A 23,887-nucleotide genomic window follows, 5' to 3' on the forward strand; every position below is an offset into this window, starting at 1 on the left:
TTTTACTGGGGACACTTGTGGCCTGAGATAGAGCTAATAGTGACATGAATTGGGCAGCCAGCCTGAACCCTTTTCTGTGTGATCTTTTCAGATGCTTATACTGAGGAGAAGGCATAGTCATAACTTGTCCAGGGGAACAGAGGAGAGGCTGACAGGCTGGCTCCACCTGTCAGGTTACCTTGAGGGACCCCAGAGAGGGGCGCAGGCTCTGACATGGCCTGGATATATGTCTGACTCCCTTTGGTGTCTTCTTTATAATGAATAATGAATAATGGTAATATTAGCAAAAGCTGCTGCGAGCCCTGGCTGGTGTGGCTCAGTGATAGAGCTTCGGTTGGCCCACGCAGCGAAGTGTTGCTGGTTCAATTCCTGGTCAAGGCCACATGCCTGAGTTGGTTTCCCTGGGCCCCAGTCGGCTGGTGTGAGAGACAACCAATCATCTCTCTCTCTCTCTCTCTCTCTCTCTCTCTCTCTCTCTCTCTCTCTCTCTCCCCCTCTCCCCTCCCTTCCCCTCCCCTCTTCCCTCCCCTCTTCCCTTCCCTCCCCTCCCCTCCCCTCCTCTCTCCATCCCTTCCTTTCACTCTCTTTAGAAATCAATGGAAAAAATACCCTTGGGTGAGGATTTTTTACAAACCTGCTGCTGCAAGGCTAGTCTAGTATGGGAAGGACAGGCAGTAGGCCAAGTCAGGACGAGATGCTTCCCTGTCCTATGCTGTGACTGGGCAAGGCCATTGGGAGAAGCCAAGCTGATGGCACTACGTAATGTTTTTGAGAGTTGGTGCCAAGAATTCCTGACCCACAGCATTTCCAAAGCTTCAGCCTGAAAGGCTTCCCTGAGGCTGGCCCAGTACCTGTACACAGTCGGCATCTACTGAGGCTTTGGTTTTCTGATAGCCATTGAGCCACCTGGCTTGGGGTGCTGCCCTCTTCTGTCCTGCATGCTGGGTAGTTGGGGTTCTGACTGGCATCTTGTTCCTTTGATGTGAGCCCACCCGTCTGCCCTACAGCAGGCAGGATGTCAGCTGCCGTTGTACTGTCCCGGGAGCCCTACATGTGTGCACAGTGCAAGACGGACTTCACATGCCGCTGGCGGGAGGAGAAGGGCGGTGCCATCATGTGTGAGAACTGCATGGCATCCAACCAGAAGAAGGCGCTCAAGGTGGAGCACACAAGCAGGCTGAAGGCTGCCTTTGTGAAGGCACTGCAGCAGGAGCAGGAGATCGAGCAGCGCCTTCTGCAGCAGGGTACAGCTCCTGTGCAGGCCAAAGCTGAGCCCTCCACCGCCCCACATCCCACTCTGAAGCAGGTGAGTTCTTGTCTAGGAGCCAGAGTTGTGACCTGGAGGTCTGGGAACTTGACTGGGGCCTCATCCTCCAGAAGAGATGCTGTTCTCTGGCAGGGAAGTTGTCGCTAGCACGCAAAATGTCCTGGTGTTCTGTCCACACTCAGCAAGCATCTGCCTGATTGTCAACTGCGTCTAAATTGTGTTTAATGGTAGTGTTTGGTGGTGAAAATACTAATTTGCAGTTTTTTTAGATTTTGTAGCTTTCACATTCATTGTGCTGCTGACAAGTACTTCTTGTCTATAAGGACTTTTCTGAAAGCCACATTCAGATACAAAAGAGGCGTTCTGAAGAAATGTTCTAGCTAAATTAAGGAGAAAAAGAAGTTTTCTTGGCTGCTTTTTTTAATGCTTTGCTTTCTACCCCGTATAGATCCAAAGCTTTGTGTTGGCAGTTTTTTGTATCCTTGGAAGTCATTTGTAATTCACTAATGACCACATCTTCTCAAGGTCCCTATAATAGTGGGAGGCCACACTGTCCTCGGGAAATGGCCTGTCATATGGGGACTAGGCCTCATATGGCCACAGCTGCTGCCCTTTGGTCACTCTAGGTCACCCTGGGCCGGCCTGTGGATGGTGCTGATCTTGATTTCAACCCCCATTTGTGTAGGTCATAAAGCCCCGGCGTAAGTTGGCGTTCCGCTCAGGAGAGGCCCGCGACTGGAGTAACGGGGCTGTGCTACAGGTCAGAACTGCAGTGCTGGGAGCCCCCTGCATTGCGCCACCAACCAGTCCTCACGCCCCAGACCGTGACCACGTCAGCTGCCTGCGTCTGTCTCTCTGTTTCTCTCTCTCCCTCTTTCCTTCCCCTGTCCCCTTGGTGTAACTTACCTGGTCTCCTGATTTTGGACTTTAGGGATCCCGTGTGGGTGGGAAGAGGTCGGCCACAGCAAGGAAAGGCTGCACTGACCACCTCACCCTCTACCTTTTCCTTTCCCACATGAGCCATTGCACCCTCTTTCCACTGCAGGCCTCCAGCCAGCTGTCCCGGGGCTCGGCTACAACACCCCGAGGCGTCCTGCACACGTTCAGCCAGTCACCCAAACTGCAGAATGCAGCGTCAGCCACAGCTCTTGTCAGCAGGACCGGCAAACATTCCGAGAGAGCCGTTAGTTCTGGCAAGGGCAATGCCACCTCCAACTGGAAGAAGGCACCCCTGAGTACAGGTAGGTGGGCAAGCCCCTAAGGAGCTCAAAGTAGGGACCTTGCTGTGGTTGGGTCCATCGCTTTCTTATTTTAGCAAAGACTTACACATGGTGAAGGGAAATGGTACAAAGGGCCCTGAACCCCAGACCTGCTCCCTGAGAACAGCTGCCTCCCAATTCTTTGGCTGAATCTCTCTTGTTCACTAACTAGGATGACCTCAACAAGTGGCAGCCCTGAGTAGATACTAAGTAGCCCTCGATGTCTCCACACTCTGTACCCAAACTCTTAGCCCTTCACTCAAAATGTGGGACAGGCCCAGTTCAGGCAGTCACGCCCACTATCCAGTAGACTCCTGGCAGCACGGATGCTTATCTGGCCCCTGGCAAAGGGAACACCTGTTTTTACTGTTAACTTGTGCCTTTTCTGCTGTACTATTTTTTGCTCACCCAGATAGTGTCTTTTATTTCCTGATCTGTGGGCCATTCTTCCCACCTTCTTCTGGCTTGGACAGATCAGGTGGTGCAAAGTACAAAATAGAACAAGAGTGTAGGGGCGAGGAGAGGGACTCTGGGGTGAGGGCTGGGAGTTTAACTGAAGTGGGAGGCACCTTGCATGTTCAACCAGTCGCCCAAACTCCTGAGGAGACAACATTTTAAGAACAACCCAGGGGATGAGGAGGCGCTCAGGCAGCTATTTTTTAATCTCCCTCAGTCCTGCCATCCTGGGTCATCCTATTTTTAATATTTCTTATTTATTTGCTAGCATTAAGATGAATGTTAAATATTTCTGTCGATCAAAAATGAAAAAGTGACTTTCCCTGCTGATAGCGCTCGCAAACATGGCGAACATTCCTAAAACCTGCCGAACTTTCTGTAAGAAGTGTGTGGTCAGCATCAACCCCACAAAGTAACATAGTACAAGAAGGGCAAGGATTCTCTGTGTGTGCAGGGAAAGCAGCATTATGACAGGAAGCAGAGTGGCTATGGTGGGCAGACTAAGCCGATTTTCTGAAAAAAGGCTAAAACTACAAAGAAGATTGTGCTGAGGCTTGAATGCATTGAGCCTAACTGCAGATCTAAGAGAATGCTGGCTATTAAGAGATGCAAGCATTTTGAACTGGGAGGAGATAAGAAGAGAAAGGGTCAAGTGATCCAGTTCTAAGCTTCATATTTTGTTTTATTATATGACAATAAAATCTTGATATGTTTAAAAAAAATGAAAAAGTGAGCCCAGCCGGTGTGGCTCAGTTGGTTGAGCATTGTCCCATACACAGAGAGGGTGCCAGTTCAATGTCCGGTGAGAGCACGTGCCTGGGTTGTGGGCTTGACTCCCAGTGGATGTGCAGGAGGTAGCCGATCAATGTTACCCTTTCACATTGATGTTTCTCTCTCTCTCTCCCTCTCCCTTCCTCTCTTTAAAATCAATAATAAAAACATTAAAGTCAAGGCTGGGTATGGTTCAATGGTTGAGAGTTGACTTATGAACTAGCAGGTCATGATTCTGTTCCAGATCAGGGTACATGCCCAGGTTGCCGGCTCAATCCCCAGTAGGGGGCGTGTAGGAGGCATCCAATCAATGATTCTTTCGCATAATTGATGTTTCTATCTCTCGTCCCCCTCTCCCTCTCTGAAGTCAATAAAAAAATATTTACAAAAAAAATACTAAAAACACACAGCAAAACGGGTAAGTGAACGGTAGACACAAAAGGCTGAGTGAAGGAGATGGGTGAGAGCGCTCATGTGTGGGAGTGAGCACATGCCACACCCCTGTAGGAAGAAGAAACACCATCATAGAGGAACCCTAGTTAGACCTGGGAAAGTAGGGCTGTTTGTGCAATGGAAACACAGGAGCCCACTGTACATGCAGCTGGCCAGAGTCTCTCATAGGAAAGGAGCTTAGAAGAAGAAAGACATTCATCTGACCGTAGAAGAATTTGGACCTCCTGGAAAGCAAAGAGCATTTGTAAATACTAGGCAAAGATACTTTTGCTCAGCATGTATAAGATACATACAGCTAAGAACTCACAAGCTAGTTAGAAATTCTTTTTGTGGGAAATTTGTAAGTATATGAAATGGGAAAAGTCAAGTATGAGTATATGAATGTATACCAGTGATGGCGAACCTTTTGAGCTCGGCGTGTCAGCATTTTGAAAAACCCTAACTTAACTCTGGTGCCGTGTCACATATAGAAATTTTTTGATATTTGAAACCATAGTAAAACAAAGACTTATATTTTTGATATTTATTTTATATATTTAAATGCCATTTAACAAAGAAAAATCAACCAAAAAAATGAGTTCGCGTGTCACCTCTAACACACATGTCATAGGTTTGCCATCACTGATGTATACACTGTGATAGCAATCGTGTGAACCCGTGTGTGCACTTAAGGGTGATGTTTGAAAGGGAATATGAAGGAATAAATAGTTGCTGTGTTCAACAGTCAGATTAGAGATAAAAGTGTCAAGGCTTAGAAGCCACATTTCCCAGGAGAGTTCTGCCAAAGCTCCAGATTACCCTGGGTTTCTAGGTGGTGGTTTGAGAGAAACTGGGTGGGATCTAGTTGGTGGTGCTGCCTTGACTATGCAGAAAGGACTCTAGTGCATTTGACCTCAGAATCCTTGTTCCACAAAGTCTATTAACCTCCACCAAAAATACTCTTGGGAGAGCCCTGCTGCTGTAGCTGGGGATCCAGGGCAGTCCTTAGGCCAGGCCAGCCAAAAACCTGCGTGCTGGTGTGTATGTGTATCATTTCTTCATTTTCCAATTGTAAAAGTGATACTTTGGGAATATTTAGAGAATATGAAAAAGGAAGATGATGGCAATGGCTGGTATTTTCTACTCCAGGAGAACAAATGCAGCACTTGGAGGCCTTCCTCAGTCTGCCTCTTCGTTCACGTGTCCTACACGTGAGTGTCCTACAAAGGGATTATGCTTTGTGTGCCATTCCGTGCACCTCTGAATGGTTTAGAGAATGTTACCCTATCTTTTTTGATGGCTGCATGGTATTCCATCATACTAATTTCCCAGATGCCTCATTCAGTCATTTGTTATTTTTCAGTTCTAAATAGCACTGTGGTAACCACCTCAGTTAACAGAGCTCTCAAATAGCCTATGGAATATCTGTTACTGTGGCAGAGGCTGGGGACATTGTAAAGGAGATTGAGTTTTTTCTTTTTCTTTTTTTTTGTTAATCCTCACCGAGGATAATTTTCCATTGATTTTTTTTTTTTTTTGAGGGAGAGAGGGAGAGACAGAAACATTGATGTGAAAGAAACAAATCAATTGGTTGCCTTCTGCACGACCCCTGACCAGAATCAAACCTGGAACCCTTTGGTCCGCAGGCCGACACTCTATCCACTGAGCCAAATTAGCTGGGCAAGTTATTTCTTAAATTCTCTTCAGTTCTGAGGCGGGATTTTGACTGCCCAGGCTCGGTTGGCCCACTCAGGTGTCCTCCTGGGAGCCTACCCCTGACTGGGACCATCTCAGCCTGTTGCTCTGTTCTGTTGCAGGTGGGGCGCTTGCGTTTGTCAGCCCCAGCTTGACAGTGCACAAGACCTCCTCGGCTGTGGACCGCCAGCGGGAGTACCTCCTGGACATGATCCCGCCACGCTCCATCCCCCAGTCGGCCACGTGGAAATAGTGTGAGCCGGCCTTGTGGAGAACAGGCTCCCTCTTCCTTCCCACCTGGCCCGCCACCCTCTGCTCGCTGGGGAAGACATCCTGCTCCCCAAGAGAGCGAGCAAGCGAGTGTCTGCCACACTGCAGAAGCAAGAGCTCCCTTCATTCTTGGCTGCAAAGTCTTGTGGCTGGAGGGCCGCTTCACAGGTGGATGAGGATTATTATTACTGGGGGACCTTTCCCATGGGCTTTCCTCCTTTCTTTGCCTTTAGTTTGCCCAACACCAGCAGAAAATTGGACCTCGGGGGCTGTTTCTGCTCCCGCCCTCCTCTTCAGCCCCCTCAGGGCACATGGGCAGCCTGGACACTGTGACACACTCGGGCAAGACCGGAGCTCGGGGCTTCTGAAGTTGAGTGGACCGTTGTTTTGTTTTTGCTTTTTCCCCACCTTAGCCTCCCAATCTTTGACTGCCTTCCTTCACGGCAATCTCTAGGTTGACAAGTTTTTTTTAATCACCTCATGATGATGGAGTTTAAAGTAAACCATGCAGACCCAGGGGTTCCTGCCGAGCACGGCCCCCATGCCCCAGAGGATGGGCCGCTGACTGACCAGCCCTCGTTTGCTCCAGCAGAAGGCCTGTACTGCTGCTCGTTCTGGAGACCCCCAACCTCCCACACTTAGCAGAAGAACAAACTGCAACCCAGACCCAGCCAGAGTGCCTGGGATCCTGAAAGCCACACTGCTGCCCTTGGAGAAGGGAGTAGGGAAATGGCAGCAACATACAGAGCCTGAGCAGGAAGTTGGAGGGGCGGGCTGTTGTGTTTTTTTTGTTGTTGTTGTGGTTTATTTTATTAAATTTTTCCTTTTCTTTTCCTACTTATTTTGATAGACAACATCCCAAGCTGCCCTGGCTTGTGCTCCCATCAGGTGTGTCAGGTGGGGAGATGCCCCTGCCCCTCACAGACTTTAGGGTTTCCGTTTGGGTCTAGTTTAGAACCTTCCCGTAAAGGAGGCCGTGCTGCCAGTGTTCGCCTCCAGGCTTTTTTTTTTTTTAACCTTCTTTGGAGTCTACAGAAATGTCTTACAAAGGATCAGGTCTGCTCTTAGTCATGTTTCATTTCAGTTTCTCCCGCTCCTTAAAAATCAGTTCCATGAGGAAAGGCAGATGTCATGTGTGAGTTGCACACAGCACCAGCTCCAAGCACATGTGAGGGTGTCCCGTGTGTGTGCACATGCATGTGTTGACGTGGAGACGGGGTACGTCGCTCCCCACTTCAGCTCCTGCCCTGGTTTTCCTGTCCGTGCAGTTAGGGACTTAACTTAAAATCCTTATTTTATAGGGCTGCCTTTGAACACATTGCTTCAACATTCTAATAAAGGCTCATTTAACCCCCTCTCATGTGTGAATATCAGTGTTTAGAAAACATTTTTAACATGTGGTCGAAGACCTAGTTTTGCAAAATGTTCTAATTTTTTCTATAGAACCCTAAATTTCTCATTAATTTTTGTTTTGAGTACATGGGCTGAAGGAGGGGAGGGGAGGGCAGGGAAGTGTGGCTTTCATAACAAGATGCAGGGATTGGGGGAGAAAGGGAAATTAACATTCAGGAATGTGGGGAAAGGATGTGCTTATACACCAAAAACTCAGAGTATGCAAGCATTTCTATTTCTTGCGTGTGTGTGTGTGCCTGGTAAATAAATACCTGTCTTATATACTACCCTGAGCTATTAGCTCTCTCTGTTCAGTTACATGGGCCAAACTCCAAATCGTCCAACAAGGAGCACTGGGCTGGCCACTCCCAACAGACAGACCTCAGTTCTATGCAGTAACTGAATCAGGTGTCTGGGCCAAAGTCACTCATGCACTAGAGGGGGGTGCATTTTATTAAAATGACAGCTAAAGTTGCCACCACCTTCCCATCCAGGTTGACTGGGTCTGTGACTTGAGGCATATGTTGATCCCCAGCCCCATCAGAACTTGGCTCAACCGCGCTCAGGAACCACTTCTTACCTCACCTTGCTGGGCCAGACCACCTCAGGCGGAGGACAGGACAGCCAGGCCCTAGCTTTGCCTTCTCCACCCAGCCCAGCATCCCCAGGCACATTCCCATCAAGGACAACTTACTATGATGGAAATGTAACTTTTTAAAAAGGGGGCAGGCCCCGCTGGTGTGGCTTAGTGGTTGAGTGTCAACCTATGAATCAGGAGATCACAGTTCAATTACTGGTCAGTGCACATGCCCAGGTTGTGGGCTCAATCTCTAGTGGGGGCGGGGGGTGCAGGTGGAAGCCTATCAATTATTCTCTCATCATTGATGTTTCTATCTCTTCCTCTCCCTTCCTCTCTGAAATCAATAGCCCTAGCCGATTTGGCTCAGTGGATGGAACGTCAGCCTGCGGACTGAAGGGTCCCAGGTTCGATTCCATTCAGGGGCACATGCCCGGGATGCGGGCTTGATCCCCAGTTGGGGATGTGCAGGAGGCAGCCGATCGGTGATTCTCTCTCATCACTGATGTTTCTCTCACTCTTCCTCTCTGAAATCAATAAAAAAAATTTTCTTTAAAGAAATCAATAAAAATATGTTTAAAAAATTTTTTTGGCCATCTACAGGATGGTAATAAAGGACTGAACTGCTTTTAAAATTTTTTTTAAAAGGGCAAGAACGTGAGAGGCTTTAATCCAAGCATGTCAAACTTGCGGCCTTTGACATGCTTGCTTTAGTCTTTAGTTCATTTCTACCATTTTAAAATTCCACGCCCTACCCCCTTTTTCTTCAGTTTCCCACTTTGCATTGTAACATCTATGATAAGCCCTAAATGGGTATTTATGTGATGGACTTTAAGATGTTTCAGACAAGGCATTGTTAAATACCTCTCTGGGTGTGGGGTTTGAATATACTAGGAAAGGATGTTAACAGTGAGTTCTCTCAGCAGCAAAGTTCACCCCCTGAAAAATCTGCCACGGTGCTGGGGTCCTGGTTTCCCCCAGAAGTGTCGGAGCTGAGAAGACCTGGTTTCCAGAAGCAGTGAGAATGTAGGAGCCCCTAGGCTCAAATGACAATTTTAACGGTCCCTAGTTATCTGGGACACAGACCTCTGACAGCAACTAGAAACTTAAAAATGTCAGTCATTCTGTGGACTGGGGTGTGGGGTTCACAAAGCTTATTCCCCATTTTAGTGGAGAAGCAGGTTTGAAATGGCCAAGTACATATGTGTATGTTCACAGACATGCATGCCCCCTTGGAGCTGCTCATGGCTTTGGCCATTCTGACCATGTCATGGGGCCTCTGGTCCTCATTGTCCCAACTGTGAAGTCAGGACCACACCTTTGACAAGGCAGAGAATGGCCCTTCTCCAGGGGCCTCTGATTCACTCTCTTCCCAAGATCCTGAAGCAAAAGGTGCAGAGAAAATGAAAGGCTATTGAGTACAGCCCTGCCCTGCTCTGTGTCCCACACATCTCTCCTATGAGCAGAGACACAGGGAGGAGTTTTCTGTATAAGTAATATAAGCATTCTCATCACAGGGGTGTAAGTAATGGGAATGGTCTTTGCTGTTGCACCATAGGGTTTTGTGTGTGTGTGTGTTTGTTTTATGCCAGGTTATATGCTGCACATGACATTTGCCTAAAGAACTCCAACCGAGCTTTTATTAAAATGACAGCTATGCCCTAGCTGGTTTGGCTCAATGGATAGAGCATCAGCCTGCGAACTGAAGGGTCCTGGGTTCGATTCTAGTCAAGGGCACATGATTGGGTTGCAGGCTCGATCCCCAGTGGGGTGTGTCCAAGAGATAGCTTATCTATTATTCTCTCTCATTATTGATGTTTCTATCTTTCCCTCTCCCTTCCTCTCTGAAATAAATGAAAAAAATAGATATTTTTTAAATGACAGCTAAAGTTTTATAATCTTTAGCAAAGTATAATAAACAGTTACACTAGTGCAGGGAGGTAGATTTGGGGAGGTGGGTCACTTCTATTTACTTTGACTAAATCTTTGATAATGTAAAACCAAAAAGTTGACCACCAAACGAGAATAGAAGTTCCATAAACAGAGGCTGGAATAAATGGCTATACATGATGTCACAAGGAAGTTTTAGATCTGAAGCACAATAAAGAAATGATGTGTTGGCTATATTTTTCTTTTGTCCCTCCGCTCTGGTTTTCCTGCTTTGTTTAGTCCATGTATGGGGCAGGTTAGAAACTGGGTAAGTGCAGCAGAGTGACCCTTTGTTAAGGTGGAAGCAAAGGATAAGAGATCTGCTTCTTGGGCTTCCTTCGGACTTCACTTCCCATGTGGGGGGAGTCCTCCCCAACTGGGCACTGTGCTCTCACCTCTGAGCCTCTGTCTCCACCAAAACCAGGAGCTTTGTGGCCTGGGGGAGTGGCTGAGACTCCAATGGGTTTTTCCCTTTGGACTGGCTCTTAGCCCCTTCCAGTTGCCACCCTGAATGGTTTTTCCAGAGTGCTTTTCAGGCTTGGCTCCACTTAAGTCTTTGCTGCAGGACACAGTGTTAGAGATGCAGGTTTTAAGTACAGATGGAACCACCCAGCCAGGCCCTGAAATGAACAATTGCTTGTGAAAATTTGTTTTTAGAGGTTCACACTGTTTCAAGTTTTTCATACTATCTGAGACCTGTGATCACTTGGGTAATCTGTTACCAGTGTTTTCCTAGGTGCTTCCTTTTTTTTTTTTTTTTTTTGCTGGTTCTTGTTTTTGTTGTTGAAGCATCCCTGCCTCTGGTGGTGGGTGCTAATTGCCCTCCCCAACAGCCAGCTCAGTTTCACCTGGGCAGGCATGACTGGTAACAGAAATTAAACCCAAACCTAGACAGTCTACCTGTGACATCCTTACTGATGCCCCATGCTCTAATACTGGCTGTGGGAAATGCACTTATGAAGTGCTTTCTTAGGGGCTCTGCACTCAGCCCTCAAGTGAGTCTGCTGGATTAGCCACAGGCTCCTCAGCGGACCCAGGGGTGAATCTGTTCCTCCAGCTAACAAATGGTACACCCACCGGGTTCCCTGAGATTTTGTCCCTTCTAAACTAAGCTGGCTCTATGGCCATGGGGTGGAAGAATACCTTGGCCCATTGCTCATGCAGATTCATCAGTGAGGAACAGAAAAAGGCATGTGCCACACCCCAGGCAATGGGATTGAACCTATGACTGGCAAAGAGGGAAAAGAATGGAATGACAAGAAGGAGGTGAACTTGTAGGCCAAGTCTTGAATGAAAAGGGGGAAAGTATTGCTGGGAGTGGGAACAGCCAGTGAAAAGTCTCAGGTGTGGCTGCAAGTGAGGAAGATGGGTGAGGATGTGGGTTTTATTCTGACTGAAGTGGGAGCTTTGAGAAGGATCGAGGTGCAGTCCTCCAGTAAACCACGGCCCTTTCCAACAACCCCAAGGATGTGTTTCTGCCCCCATTTTCCAGGTGCAGAGCCTGAGATATGGTCCAGGTAAGGAAAGGCACCCTTCTAGTGTAAACCAAAACGTTGGTTTTTCTGTCTCAATTCAGATATGAAAAAGCCAGATGGAGGCAAGGCACTTCCCCTCTCTTAGCCTGTTTCCTCATCTGCAAAACGAGGGGTTGGGATCACAGCCTATTTCAAGGGGGTGAGAGGAGAGCTGGCACTTAATCCCCAGGGCACCTGAGAGCCATGGAGAGTGAATGAGCAGGGTTGGGGCATAGTCTCCTTAAACTGGTCATGGGCTTCAGATGGAAGCAGGCAGGATTAAGGTTTAGGGCAGTGATGGCTAACCTATGACACTCGTGTCAGAGGTGACACGCAAACTCATTTTTTTGGTTGATTTTTCTTTGTTAAATGGCATTTAAATATATAAAATAAATATCAAAAATATTAGTCTTTGTTTTACTATGGTTTCAAATATCAAAAAAATTTCTATATATGACACGGCACCAGAGTTAAGTTAGGGTTTTTCAAAATGCTGACACGCCGAGCTCAAAAGGTTCGCCATCACTGGTTTAGGGAGATGTTTTCCATACCAGTAACTTCATAACAAAATAACCCTCAAACTCCCCCAGGCTATATGGGGTCCCCTCTCCAGACATACACCTTTACCTCTCCACCTCCTCTCCACTCCAGCCACAGGGGCTTCCTGGCATTACTTAAACACACCAGCTCCATCCTTTTTGGGAACTCGTGAAACACTCCACTATTTCCAGTGTCTGATTCCTTCAGGGTTCAGTTCATATATCTCCTTCAAACACTCAGGCATCCTCCACCCCACCCCCCGCCCCAGCATTTAGCACAACTTACAATTTTTAAGAGATTTCCATGCAATTTTTTTACTTGACTTTTTGCCTCTTCACTGAGGGCAGGAATGGATCTAAGCTTCTTTCTTGAGTCCCAAAGCTTGGTATACAGGAGGAGTTCAATAAATGCATGAATTAAGAGAATTGAACAAATCAGCTGGTCCAGTGGACTTAAGCCCCACCCTTGACTTTCCCTCCAGACTCTTACCCTCACTAAGAAAGGGGCCCTCACTAAGGAGAGCTTCCACCACCTCCCTATCCTACTTCAGCTAAATCTGGGTTCAAATCCCAGCTGTGTTCATGGGCAGTGACATCTGTGTGGGCATCAATTTCCTTATCTGTAAATGCTCAGTTGATTTCGAGACAGGGTCTCCCCACCTACCCAGGCCATTCCCTTCTTAAAACATGTGAAGGGTGCTGGGTCTTTGCTCCCTACCCCAACATCTCTATTCCCAGGACCATCACGACCCTGGGAACGACCTCAAAGTCCCTTCGACTCTTCCCAGTCTGGGGAAGCCCCAAATGTACGGGAACGAATCCCACAACTCCCTTTTGAGAACTGGAGCAAGAACCTTAACCTTTCTCTAAAAAGGGGCGCCCGCGCCCGCCTTCCGGGGAGCGACCCGCTTTCCCCGCTCTGTAAAAGGGCTGCATTACTAGTAGAACCAGGTGCGAGGTAGAGCGAGTTTATTGCAAATTACAACGCGGGTGGCGCCCCGGGGCGCGCCGTCCCGCGGCGGCCTGCGCGGCAGGCTGGGAACGGATGCACTCAGCGTGCGTCCCCTAGTGGGCAGCTCTACCTGGCAGCCTCCTCCGACCCCAGAGCAGTCGCTCAGTCCGCGCAGGCGCAGTGCTTCAGCATCCTCTGGTCTCGCCCCCTCCCGGGGCCTTCTTGCGGGGGAATCGAGGACGCGCATGCGCTCTCCGGTTCGTGGAGGAGGAACTAGATTCCAAACAGGGGCAACTGTGGCCCCCGCCGTGGAGAAAGAAGGAAAGGGGAAAGGACGCATGCGCATTGGTGCGCGGCGGCTTCGCGGGACTCTGGAAGCGCGCTTCTCGCGTGTGGCCGCGCTTGCGCAGTGCTAGGGGCGGCGAGTATGTGGGAATTCCGGGTTTAGCCGGAGTCCCCGTTGCGCAGCCAGCCGTTGCGCGCTATCTGGCCCGCCGAGGGTCTGGCCGACGGGCTGAACTGCAGCAATTCAGTGATCAGTGACTTGCAGCGCTCGGACAGCTCGAGGCCGTCGGGGTAGAGGACGCCGCGCTTCTGGCGCCGGGGCAGGCCAGCGATGTCTGAGTCATCGAAGGGCATGCACCCGGTGACCATGACGTAGAGCACGACGCCTAGGCTCCACACGTCGTACTTCTTGGGGTCATAGGGGATGCCCAGGAGAACCTCCGGCGATGCGTAGGCTGCTGAGCCGCAGTAGGTGGTGCTCAGGTCAGGGTAGCCGTGAGCCTGGCGGCCGAAGCCAAAGTCGGTGAGCTTGACACGGCGCTCGTCAGGGCTCAGCAGCACGTTTTCGCACTTGAGGTCGCGGTGCACCAGGTGGTGGTCGTGCAGGTAGCGCACGGCGCCAGCGATTTGTGCGAAGAGGTCGCGGGCCTGCCCCCCGGGGATGCGCCCGTTGCGCTGCACGGCCTGGAGCAGATCCGTGGCGGCTGCCTCCATCACGATGTACAGCTTCCCGTTGCACACCTCGATGAACTCGAAGACGTGCACAATATGCGGGTGCCGCACGCCTCGAAGGATGGACAGCTCGCGGGGCAGGAACTTGTTGACGAAGTCAGGCGGTGCGCGCCGCCGGTCCACCACCTTGATGGCCACCGTTCCCTTGTACTTCTTGGACGTGGCCACCTTCACCTTGGAGTAACTGCCCTCACCTATCGTGCGACCCAGCTTATAGCCGAGTTCGCTCAGGAGTTTGTCGCCCGACATGGTGGCGCCTGGGGCGCACGGGGAGCAGGAGGCGGCTGCTGTCGGGGGGCGGCCGGACTCCGATCTCGGGCCTAACCCATGGCGCTTGGCACCTGCACACCCGCACCCCCATGTGCCCACTCCCGGGTTCCCGCTGCCGCGGTGCCTTTTATTACCCAGGTAACAATTTCTGCCTTGTGAAGTGACTGTGGGCGTCACCCTACCTCGGGGTGGGGGCCCCCGCGGGCGTCACCCCGCCTCGGGATGGACCCCCCCCCCAAGGCCCTAGGGCTTTATGACTCATAATCAGTTCCTGATGAGAGGCTACTACTTCCAAGGGCTCCCGACCCCCGCCAAGGAGCAGAATCTGTGCCAGGGGTTGGTTGGGGTGGGTGGCTCCTTGCGAGTCCAAATTTGAGCCGCCGCCGCCCCCACCCAACTACTTGTACCAAGCCTTGAATATGTGGAGCCCTGGGTTGCCCGCACAGACCCAGAGGGGGGAAAAACGGGTAAGGGGGCTTAGCTCGATGACCTGTCTCCCTCCGGGGCTTGAGTACTCTGCGCATCGTCCCAGAGGGAAGGTGAAAGGGAAGTCCTTTGATGCAAGAACCTGGGCGACCCCACAGGCTCCAGCCGTCCACATCGGCTGAGCCACGCCTCGTCGGGGAGAAGAAATGCGGATTCCTCGGCTGCAGCCGGGCGTCGTAGCCCGAGTTCTCCCGCGCAGTAGGATCGCTACCCTAGCGTCCGGGGTTCCCTGGCCCCACCCGGGATCTGCGCGACGGCTTCCGCCACATTCATCATGGCGGCGACCGCCGACTACGTCACTTCCGTCCGCGACCGGAAGTACAAGGCACTGCGACCATGGCGGCCTCGAAGGTGAAGCAGGACATGCCCCCGCCGGGGGGCTACGGCCCCATCGACTACAAACGGAACCTTCCGCGTCGGGGACTGTCGGGTCAGTGTCCGTCTGCGCCGTGGTGTCAGGTCGGGACCTCCGGAGCGCCGCAGCGGGGGCGGGGCGCTGGGGAGGCTGACAGGCCTCAGTCTACCTGCGGTGTGAGGAGAGGCGGAGTCTGGGTGTACACCTAGCGTCCGTGGTAACGATAACTGCTGTAATTTGTCGAGCGATTACTAATTCCTTTAATTTCCCCTCCGAACAGCCCAGAAGTCGGTCCTGTTAATTATTTCCTTTTCACAGTAGGTTAAATTGAGGTTAGTTTAGCCTGAACCCCTAGCCCTGGGCCACGCTTCTGTTTTACAGGTGGAAAAACTGAGGCCCGAGAGAGGCTGCGACCTCACTCGCAGGGCCGCCCAGAAAAGAGCTGGGGTCAAAACCCGGGACACCGAAGGAATTTAAAAGATGTTCTTTGTGGTGGTTCCTCGCTGGTGCTCCTCACTCGTAGGATGTCCCAGGAATATGTATTCTTAAGTAACATTTTAAAATTCGTGCCTGGCCAGTGTCACTAGTGGTTGAGCAGTCGACCCATTAACCAGGAGGTCGCAGTTCGATTCGGGTCAGGGCACAGGCCAGGGTTGCGGCTGGGTCCCCAGTGTGGGGCGTTCAGGAGGCCGCCAGTGAATGATTCTCTGTCATCATTGATATTTCTTTCTCCCTCTCCCTTCCTCTCTGAAATCAATAAAAAAAATTTTTTTTTAAATTTTGTTGTTGGGTTCATCACAGGAGAACGTAAGAGAGAAAGTAAAAGATGCCCATACTTCACACCCAAGATTAACAAAGAAATACAAAGAATTTTAAAACAAGTCAATTGTAAATACATTAAAATATGCATATAGTCCTAGCTGGTTTGGCTCAATGGATAGACCGTTGGCCTGTGGACTGAAGGGTCCCAGGTTCGATTCTGGTCAAGGGCACGTGTCCAGGTTGGGGCTCCATCCCAGTGCGGGCATGCAGGAGGCAGCCAATCAATGATTATCTCTCATCAGTGATGTTTCTATCTCTCTCCCTTCCTCTCTGAAATCAATAAAAATATTTTTTAAAATCTGCAAATTATGCTTTAATAAAAAAATTAATGGGCATAGTAAAAAAATAATTCAGGCGGTAGAAAAGTTGTCTATTGATAATTCAAGCCCTTCCTCTCCCCTTGGCTTTTATGTATCCCAGAACAGAGGTTGGCAAACTTTTTCTATAAAGAGCCAGATAAATATTTTTATGCTTTATTGGCCAGATTGTCTGTATCCACTGCTGCTGCTTTTTTTTTTAAAAAACAGCTGTTAACAAATCTAAAAGTGTTCTTAGCCGGAGGGCCATACAAAAATAGGTTAAAGATAGATTTGACACCACATGGGCACTCAACTCATCCTAGAGCACATTGAACGAATCTGAGTCATAACAACCAGGCCAGGGCACCCCTCAGGTGTGCTGCATAAGGTCTGTGTGACCAGCCCTTGGGTCTCCTTGGGCCCTCCCCACTCGGCATCTTTTTTTTTTTTTTTTTTACCTATAAACACACCCTTTATACCAGCGGTTCTCAACCTGTGGGTCTTGACCCCTTTGGGAGTCGAACGACCCTTTGACAGGGGTCGCCTAAGACCAATTTTAAAACACATATATAATTACATATTGTTTTTGTGATTAATCGCTATGCTTTAATTATGTTCAATTTGTAACAATGAAATTGGGGGTCACCACAACATGAGGAACTGTATTAAAGGGTCGCGGCATTAGGAAAGTTGAGAACCACTGCTTTATACCTTTATAGTAATCCTCTTCCTATTCATAGTGCAGCGGGCTCTAAATGCCATTGCCTGGAGTTGGGTCTCCTAATCACATCCCTTTTACATGACTTTCATTGTAACACATACAAACCCACCCCAGTATTTCCTGGCTGCAGAGGTGTGAGGAAGCTACCCCTTCCGTTGGTGTGGTCTTTGCTTATGCTCTTGCATTCATTCATTAACTGTTGAGTGTGCGCGTGGCTGTGGGCCTCGTCTTGAATTCACTGTCATGTCACGCCTGAATTTCCTGTTGTACTGAGTGGTGGGGCCTGGGCTAACCAAGACCTGCTTTAGCTAGGAAGGGCCTGAGTGACCTCTCTGAGGAGGAGTTCCTCAGATGGATGGAACAGCAAGTGCAAAGACCCTGTGCTCTGTCCTGTACCCACCCTCATCCTCTGTTGTCATGGGCCTCTTCTAGCCTTGCCTCTTTTGAGCCTGGCACTGTGGCCCCAAGCCTGGCACCTCTTTCCCTGGACCACTCACCACCAGCATCCCAGAGCATGCCAAGCTGGCTCAGGCTGCCTTTAATCCCTGTTGCTCCTAAAGTGACAGCTACCCCCACATCTCCTCATCTCTCACACCTAGGTCCTCTCTCCATTACCCTGACAACCACTAATCTGCTTTCTGTCTTTATGGATTTGCCTCTTCTGGACATTTCATATTAATGGAATCATTCACAATGTATCCTTTTGTGTCTGGTTTCTTTCAGCCTGGTGTGTTTTTTGAGGGGAGGGGGATACTGGGGTGGCTGCACAACTCAGGGCCTCAGGAGAGGCCAGAACTCAGAAGGGCCCCGCCGCCCCACTCTCCCTCCCCAAACTCACCACTCTCTCTCCCCCTGCAGTTTCTCTCAGCATGGTGTTTTTAATGATCATGTAGCATGTGTCTGTGCTTTGTTCCTTTTTATGGATGAGTAATAATCTTGTATTGATGGGCCACATTTGTGTTTCCTTTCCCACTTGAGGCACTCTTCAGTTGTTCCTACCTTTCTCCTGTTGTGAACAGTGCTGCTATGAACATGTGTGTAAACATGTCTATGTGGCATATGTTTCATTTCTCTTCGGTGAAATTTCACCTGGGAATGTCATTGCTGGGTTATGGTGACTCCACATTTAACATTTTAAGGAACTACCAAACTGTTTTCCACTTTGGCTATACCATTTTATGTTCCCATCTGCGGTATCTGGGAGTTCAAATTTCTTCACATCTGAACAACACTAATTATTTATTATTTTTTTGAGTCTCACCATCCCAGATGGTATTTCATTGTGGTTTTAATTTGCATTTCCTTGGTGACTAATAGTATTGAGCATTTTTCTTGTTTTACTGGCCATTTGTATAGCTTTCTTAGAGAAATGTCTAAATCATTTACACATTTTAAAATTGGGTTATCTTTTTATTATTGAGTGTGGTTTTTTAATAAATATATTTTTGCTGATTTCAGAGAGGAAAAGAGAGGGGAGAGAGAGAGAGAGAAACATCAATGATGAGAGAGAATCATTGATGGGCTGCCTCTTGCATGCCCCACACTGGGGATCGAACCCTGACTCCTGACCCCTGACAAGGAATCAAACCGGAATCTCCTGGTTCATCCGTTTGAACCACTGAGCACGCTGGGCTATAGTTGAGATTTCATGGTTCTTTATATATTTTGGATACCATTCCTTTATCACAGTGGTTCTCAACCTTCTGGCCCTTTAAATACAGTTCCTCATGTTGTGATCCAACCATAAAATTATTTTCGTTGCTACTTCATAACTATAATGTTGCTGCTGTTATGAATCGTAATGTAAATATCTGATATGCAGGATGGTCTTAGATGACCCCTGTGAAAGGGTCATTCGACCTCCAAAGGGGTCGCGACCCACAGGTTGAGAACCACTGCTTTATCAGCTATATGATTTGCAAATACTTCCTCCCATTCTGTGGGTTGCCTTTTCAGCTCATTAATAGTCTCATTTGCAGCACAGAAGTTTTTTATTTCAGTGAAGTCCAATTCATCAATTTTTTTCTTTTGTCTCTTGTGCTTCTGGTGTTTCATCTAAGAAACCATTGTCTCATCCAAGGTCACAGAGACTGACTCCTCTGTTTTCTGAGTTTTATCGTTTTAGTTTTTTACATCGAGGTCTTTGATCAATTTTGAGTTATTTTTTTTGTGTGGATGGGAGTAGGAAGGAGCACACTATTCTTTTGCATGTGGCTATCCAGTTGTCCAATTTGCTGAAAAGACTATTCTTTCCCCATTGAGTTGTCTTGGCACCCTTGGACAAATTCAATTGACCATAAATGTGAGGGTTTATTTCTGGACTCTCAGCTCTTTGCCAGCGATATACATGTCTGTCCTTATGCCAGTGCCACGCTGTTCAGTACACACAGCTGTGTGATAAGTTTTGAAATTGTGAAGTGTGAGTCCTCATATTTTGTTCTTCTTTTTCAGAATTGTTTTGGTTATTCTGTTCCCTTGCATTTCCATATGAATTTCACGATGCTAGTCAGTTTCTGTCAGATTGTGGGGGATGGGTTGGGATTCTGAGGAGGCCTGTGTTGAATCTACCTCATTTTGGAGAGTGCTGCCATCTGAACAAAATGTTAAATTAAGTTCTGATCCATAAACACAGGATGTGTTTCCATTTATTTAAATCTTGGTTGCTCATGGTCCACACACCCTTCCGGGTATGCCACTCCTTGGCCTTTCCCATCATACTGGCAGCTCCAGAAGCACAGACATCACCTGCCCAGGGCCTGGGGTCTGGGCCTTGTAGCCCTTAGTGAGGAAGAGATGAGTTAGAGCTGCATCATCATAAAGGCATCCTGAGTCCTGGAATTTATCTTGCAGATGGACTCACACTTGGGTGCCAGGTATGGTGGCAAAGGATTTTCACAAAGACTGTCTAGGTCTGTCCCTTGGGGTGGGGTCAGAAGGGGAGGCCGCTGGGCCTCTCTGCAGCTATTAAAAAGAATGAGGCAGCTTTGATGAAACGCCCTACACTGGTGGCCAACTGTTGTGTGTGCTGGGAGGGGTCCTGTCTCTAGAGCTAGGGGTCGCCAACCAGTGGTCCGCGGACCTGGTGGTCCGAGAGGTCTGAAAGGTTGGCAACCGCTGCTCTGGAGTGCCTCGCTGACCTGAGCTGGTGTTTTTAACGAGTTGAAATAGAGGGGGGGGGGGGATATGGAGCCAGTTTCTCATGTATCTCCAGGTCCAGCAGAGGTGTCTGATATGGCTTATGTCCCAACTGAGGTGAAAAAGACACCCCCCCTTTTCTCCCCATGAGGCCCAGGGAGCGGCATCGTCCTTTGCTTACTAGACCTTTACTAGGTGTTGACTGGAGATTGACCTAGCTGAGCTTGTCCATTTGTCACAGCAACCTGGAGGCCTGGCCAGAGAAGAGACCATGCTCGAAAGATGAGGGGGTGCAGGGCCAGCCAGGCCCCAGGTGTCTGGGACTCCCTGAGGACCCTAGCAGGCCCACAAGCTGTCAGTCAGGATTACAGTGGATGCCTGCTGGAGCTCAGTAAATATTCATGGCAGCCTGTTCCCCTGGGTTTGGACAGGGGGTGGGTGTCTACCCTGCTGGGCCAGGAGCAGCACCCAGGAGGCCAGGGGGTGGTGGCAACCCCTGAAGGGCACAGCCTGCCTCTGACAGCCTCGCACAGGGGCTGCGTTCACGAGGAAGGCCCTGTGAGCAGCATGCAAGGAGGTGGCCCAGGCAGCTGGGAGCTACCATGGGGCTGGAACCCAGCCATGGGCATCAACCATCTTTGAGGGGCTGGCTGGCTGACTGGGAACCAAACAATCTCCAGGAAGATTGCGCTGCCAGGGCCATCCAACCATAAGCATCTAGACCTTTGAGTCCTCCTGCAGTCCCTGCCCAATCTATACCTTCCAGAAACCCCAGCATGGGGGCAGAGGTGGTGCTGCTGCCACAGTCTTGCCTATGAGAGAGAAGCTGAGGCTTCTTTGGTGTCCCCTGCCTGCAGAGGGGCAAACATGATAGAGAGTGGTCTGCAGCTGTGGAAGAGGGGGTGTCCTAGGAAGCGGGCAAGTGGACATTCCACAGAGAAAAAAATAGTCTGAAGAAATGCGAGCCATCTCCGGGAGGGGGGAGGGGCACTCTCACCTTCTCCATCGTCTGTATTTCTGGGGTTATTTGTATAGCGAGTGGATATGCCTCATGAGAAGAAATGACCAGGGTGGCCTGTTCAGCATGCAGATGCTGAGCTGGTGCTCCTCTCCTCACAGGCTACAGCATGTTCGCGCTGGGCATTGGGGCCATGATCTTTGGGCACTGGAGCATGATGAAGTGGAATCGTGAACGCAGGTAGGCACCGTGCAGGTGAGGGTGGGCATATGCCTGTGGACTTGGTATACACTGGGGCCCCTCATCAACCCCCAGGTCTTGGGGACCCAGCAAATCCATTTTTAAATTTTACCTTTAATGATTGACTAGTAAGCAAAGAGCTTGCCTCCAGGTGTTCACCAGGCACTCCTTCAGCCTCTGCCACTGGGGACTCGAGGGTGTCCAGGTTGTCCATGGTAACCAGGCAATGATGATATCGGGGCATGGAAAGCAGATCATGCAAGACAGTGGCCATGCCAGCCATGCAGGGCCTGAGGGACCAAGACCTACCATGGCCTCAGTTCAGACTCCAGTCACCTCTGAGCTCATCTGATTCCCTGCCAGGTGGCTCCTTGTCATTAGCCTCTGACTGGCTGGGCTCTGTCATATGTCCTTAGCATCCCCCACTTGGCCAGGAATCTCTGAGGATGGTGCTAGAGAAGGCTCAGCTTGTGGAGGGTGCTCCACATTATTGAGTATACTCAGGAGCACCTGATGGGTGCTGGATGCTAGGGCCCCTGTGTTGGACAGGCAAGACCAGGCCCAGCCTCCTAGGGGGACACAGTAGTGACCACAGTGTGGCTGTGATGGGGGCAGTAGCCTGGGGATTGGGGCCAGGAGAGGGGTTGAAGTTCATCTACCCCTTTCTTGTGCCTCTGTAAGATTTCTGGTGATGAGGGGATATGGCCAGAGGCTACTCCCTGGGACACAATATGGCTCGCTCTCCCCACCCCCTAGCACAGGCAGGGCTGGGGCTTGGAAGATGCTGAAGAGCAGGGGGAAGAAAAATGCCCCAATGTTATTTTGAGATGAAGGGGACATGGTTTTGTAAGGCCCAGAGCGCCATAATGAACACTTCCCTTCCTTCACTGCAGTTACAGACTTGGGCTATTTTTAGGATTTAAAAAAAAAGTTTTTTAATTGAAAAGAAAATGTGAAGCCAGCAGTCTTGTGGACCAACGCCTGCGCTCACTGGATTCCCCATCTCGGGCTCCTGGTGGACGGAGCCTAGTGCCCAAGCTCTATCCTGCTTGCTCGCCTCTCCCCCAACCACCATCCCCGTGCATCACCCTGAATGTCCAGGGGCCACATCATCTGCCTCCCTCCCTGCCCACCCTAATCTGACCCAAGTATTGGTTTTGGGGTTCCACAGGCGCTTGCAGATCGAGGACTTTGAGGCCCGCATCGCACTGATGCCGCTGTTGCAGGCAGAGAAGGACCGAAGGTGAGACCGCCAGGGTCCGGAGGTCATAGGCCTGAGTGCCCCAGCTTGCAGTTCGGGGACACAGCCAAAATGCACATGGGGACTGGCAGCTGCATCCTTGCACACAAACTGCTGTCATCCTTGGAGAGGGCCCTAGACAAAGTGGAGACCAAGGGGGAGAACGGGAATGCTTTTCTCCAAGAAGGGGGTGTTGGGGCTGGGCAGGAGAATAGTAAGAGTTTTCCAGGGAGTCAGGCTGGCGTGGTTCAGTGGTTGAGCATCAATTTCCTATCAGTGCATATGCCCAGGTTGTGGACTTGATCCCCAGTGTGGGGCATGCAGGAGGCAGCTGATCGATGATTTCTCTCATCATCGATGTTTCTATCTCTCTCTCCTTCTCCCTTCCTCTCTGAAATCAATCCTATATAATAAAAGCCTAATATGCAAATCTACTGGATGGCGGAATGACCGGTCACTTTGATGCCCAATGACCACCAGGGGGCAGACACTCAATGCAGGAGCTGACCCCAGCCTGCAGGCCCCAGGCCAGCCAAGGCAGGTGCCAGCGGGGGCCCCCCCATTGCCCTGCAGATTGGCCCTGATTGCCGGCCAGGCCTAGGGACCCTACCCATGCACGAATTTCGTGCATAGGGCCTCTAGTAAGAATATATTTAAAAAAAAAAAAGTTTGCCAGGGAGAGGAAAGGAAAGAAAGAGGTCAGTGTGTGCAGGGTTGGAAGTGGCAGGAGATGATTGGAGGGGGAGTAAGAGGGGGTGGTCTGATAGGTGCATTAGGCAGGGGTCCCTTGGGGTACTCAGGCCTGTCCCCACCTCCCACTCCATCCTTACAGGGTTCTGCAGATGCTTCGGGAGAACCTGGAGGAGGAAGCCATCATCATGAAGGATGTGCCCAACTGGAAGGTGGGTCCCCTGTAGGGAGGGCAAGGGTCTAGGCCACTGCAGAAGTGCAACCTTCCACAGAAAACCTCTTTGAAGCCGAGAGAGGCAGTGGGTGCTGGGATTGAGGTGAGGAAGGCAGCAGCTTCTGACACAGTGGCCAGTACCCGCACCTGTACCTGCTTTCCCCTCAGGTGGGCGAGTCTGTGTTCCACACAATGCGCTGGGTGCCCCCCATAATGGGTGAGCTGTATGGACTGCGCACCAATGAGGAGATTGTCAACTCCACCTATGGCTTCGTCTGGTACACGTAGGGAATGCCGCTGGACCTCGCCCCTGCCCGTGGAGTGAATAAATGTTCTGGAGACCTGCCTGTCTGTGTCCCAAGGACTGAGTGACTGGGGGAGGGGGGG

The 23,887-nt window shown here is 50.0% G+C and overlaps 3 protein-coding genes and 1 pseudogene across 10 annotated transcripts in view; 3 read left to right on the forward strand and 1 right to left on the reverse strand.

The window, feature by feature from the left end:
• GATAD2A (GATA zinc finger domain containing 2A) overlaps window positions 1-7,505 on the forward strand; it is a 109,537-nt gene extending 102,032 nt beyond the window's left edge. For 5 of the 8 annotated variants that reach the window (XM_070416520.1, XM_070416527.1, XM_070416519.1 and 2 more), the window contains 4 exons: window positions 1,008-1,306; window positions 1,953-2,027; window positions 2,313-2,508; window positions 6,003-7,505. In XM_070416520.1, the coding sequence (XP_070272621.1) occupies window positions 1,008-1,306; window positions 1,953-2,027; window positions 2,313-2,508; window positions 6,003-6,133 (701 nt within the window). In that variant the 3' untranslated portion in view covers window positions 6,134-7,505. The remainder of the gene's footprint in view (window positions 1-1,007; window positions 1,307-1,952; window positions 2,028-2,312; window positions 2,509-6,002) is intronic. The other 3 variants (XM_070416521.1, XM_070416524.1, XM_070416526.1) reach the window with 3 other exon arrangements.
• On the forward strand, window positions 2,518-4,555 carry LOC139011173 (large ribosomal subunit protein eL42-like; annotated as a pseudogene).
• Window positions 7,506-13,144: 5,639 nt separating the features above from the next.
• On the reverse strand, window positions 13,145-15,064 carry TSSK6 (testis specific serine kinase 6). Its single transcript, XM_070416528.1, has one exon. It carries the CDS (start codon window positions 14,317-14,319, stop codon window positions 13,498-13,500), a length of 822 nt encoding a protein of 273 aa, XP_070272629.1. The 5' UTR covers window positions 14,320-15,064; the 3' UTR covers window positions 13,145-13,497.
• A 66-nt stretch (window positions 15,065-15,130) lies between these two features.
• Window positions 15,131-23,847, forward strand: NDUFA13 (NADH:ubiquinone oxidoreductase subunit A13). The gene is made up of 5 exons (XM_070416531.1): window positions 15,131-15,256; window positions 21,278-21,356; window positions 22,528-22,599; window positions 23,429-23,498; window positions 23,669-23,847. Exons 1-5 carry the CDS (start codon window positions 15,163-15,165, stop codon window positions 23,786-23,788), a joined length of 435 nt encoding a protein of 144 aa, XP_070272632.1. The 5' UTR covers window positions 15,131-15,162; the 3' UTR covers window positions 23,789-23,847.
• The last annotated feature ends 40 nt before the right edge of the window (window positions 23,848-23,887 follow it).

The sequence above is a fragment of the Myotis yumanensis genome, unplaced genomic scaffold (assembly GCF_028538775.1).
Source record: "Myotis yumanensis isolate MYYU_CA2020_CCGP unplaced genomic scaffold, mMyoYum1.0.hap1 SCAF_5, whole genome shotgun sequence".
Taxonomy (NCBI): domain Eukaryota; kingdom Metazoa; phylum Chordata; class Mammalia; order Chiroptera; family Vespertilionidae; genus Myotis; species Myotis yumanensis.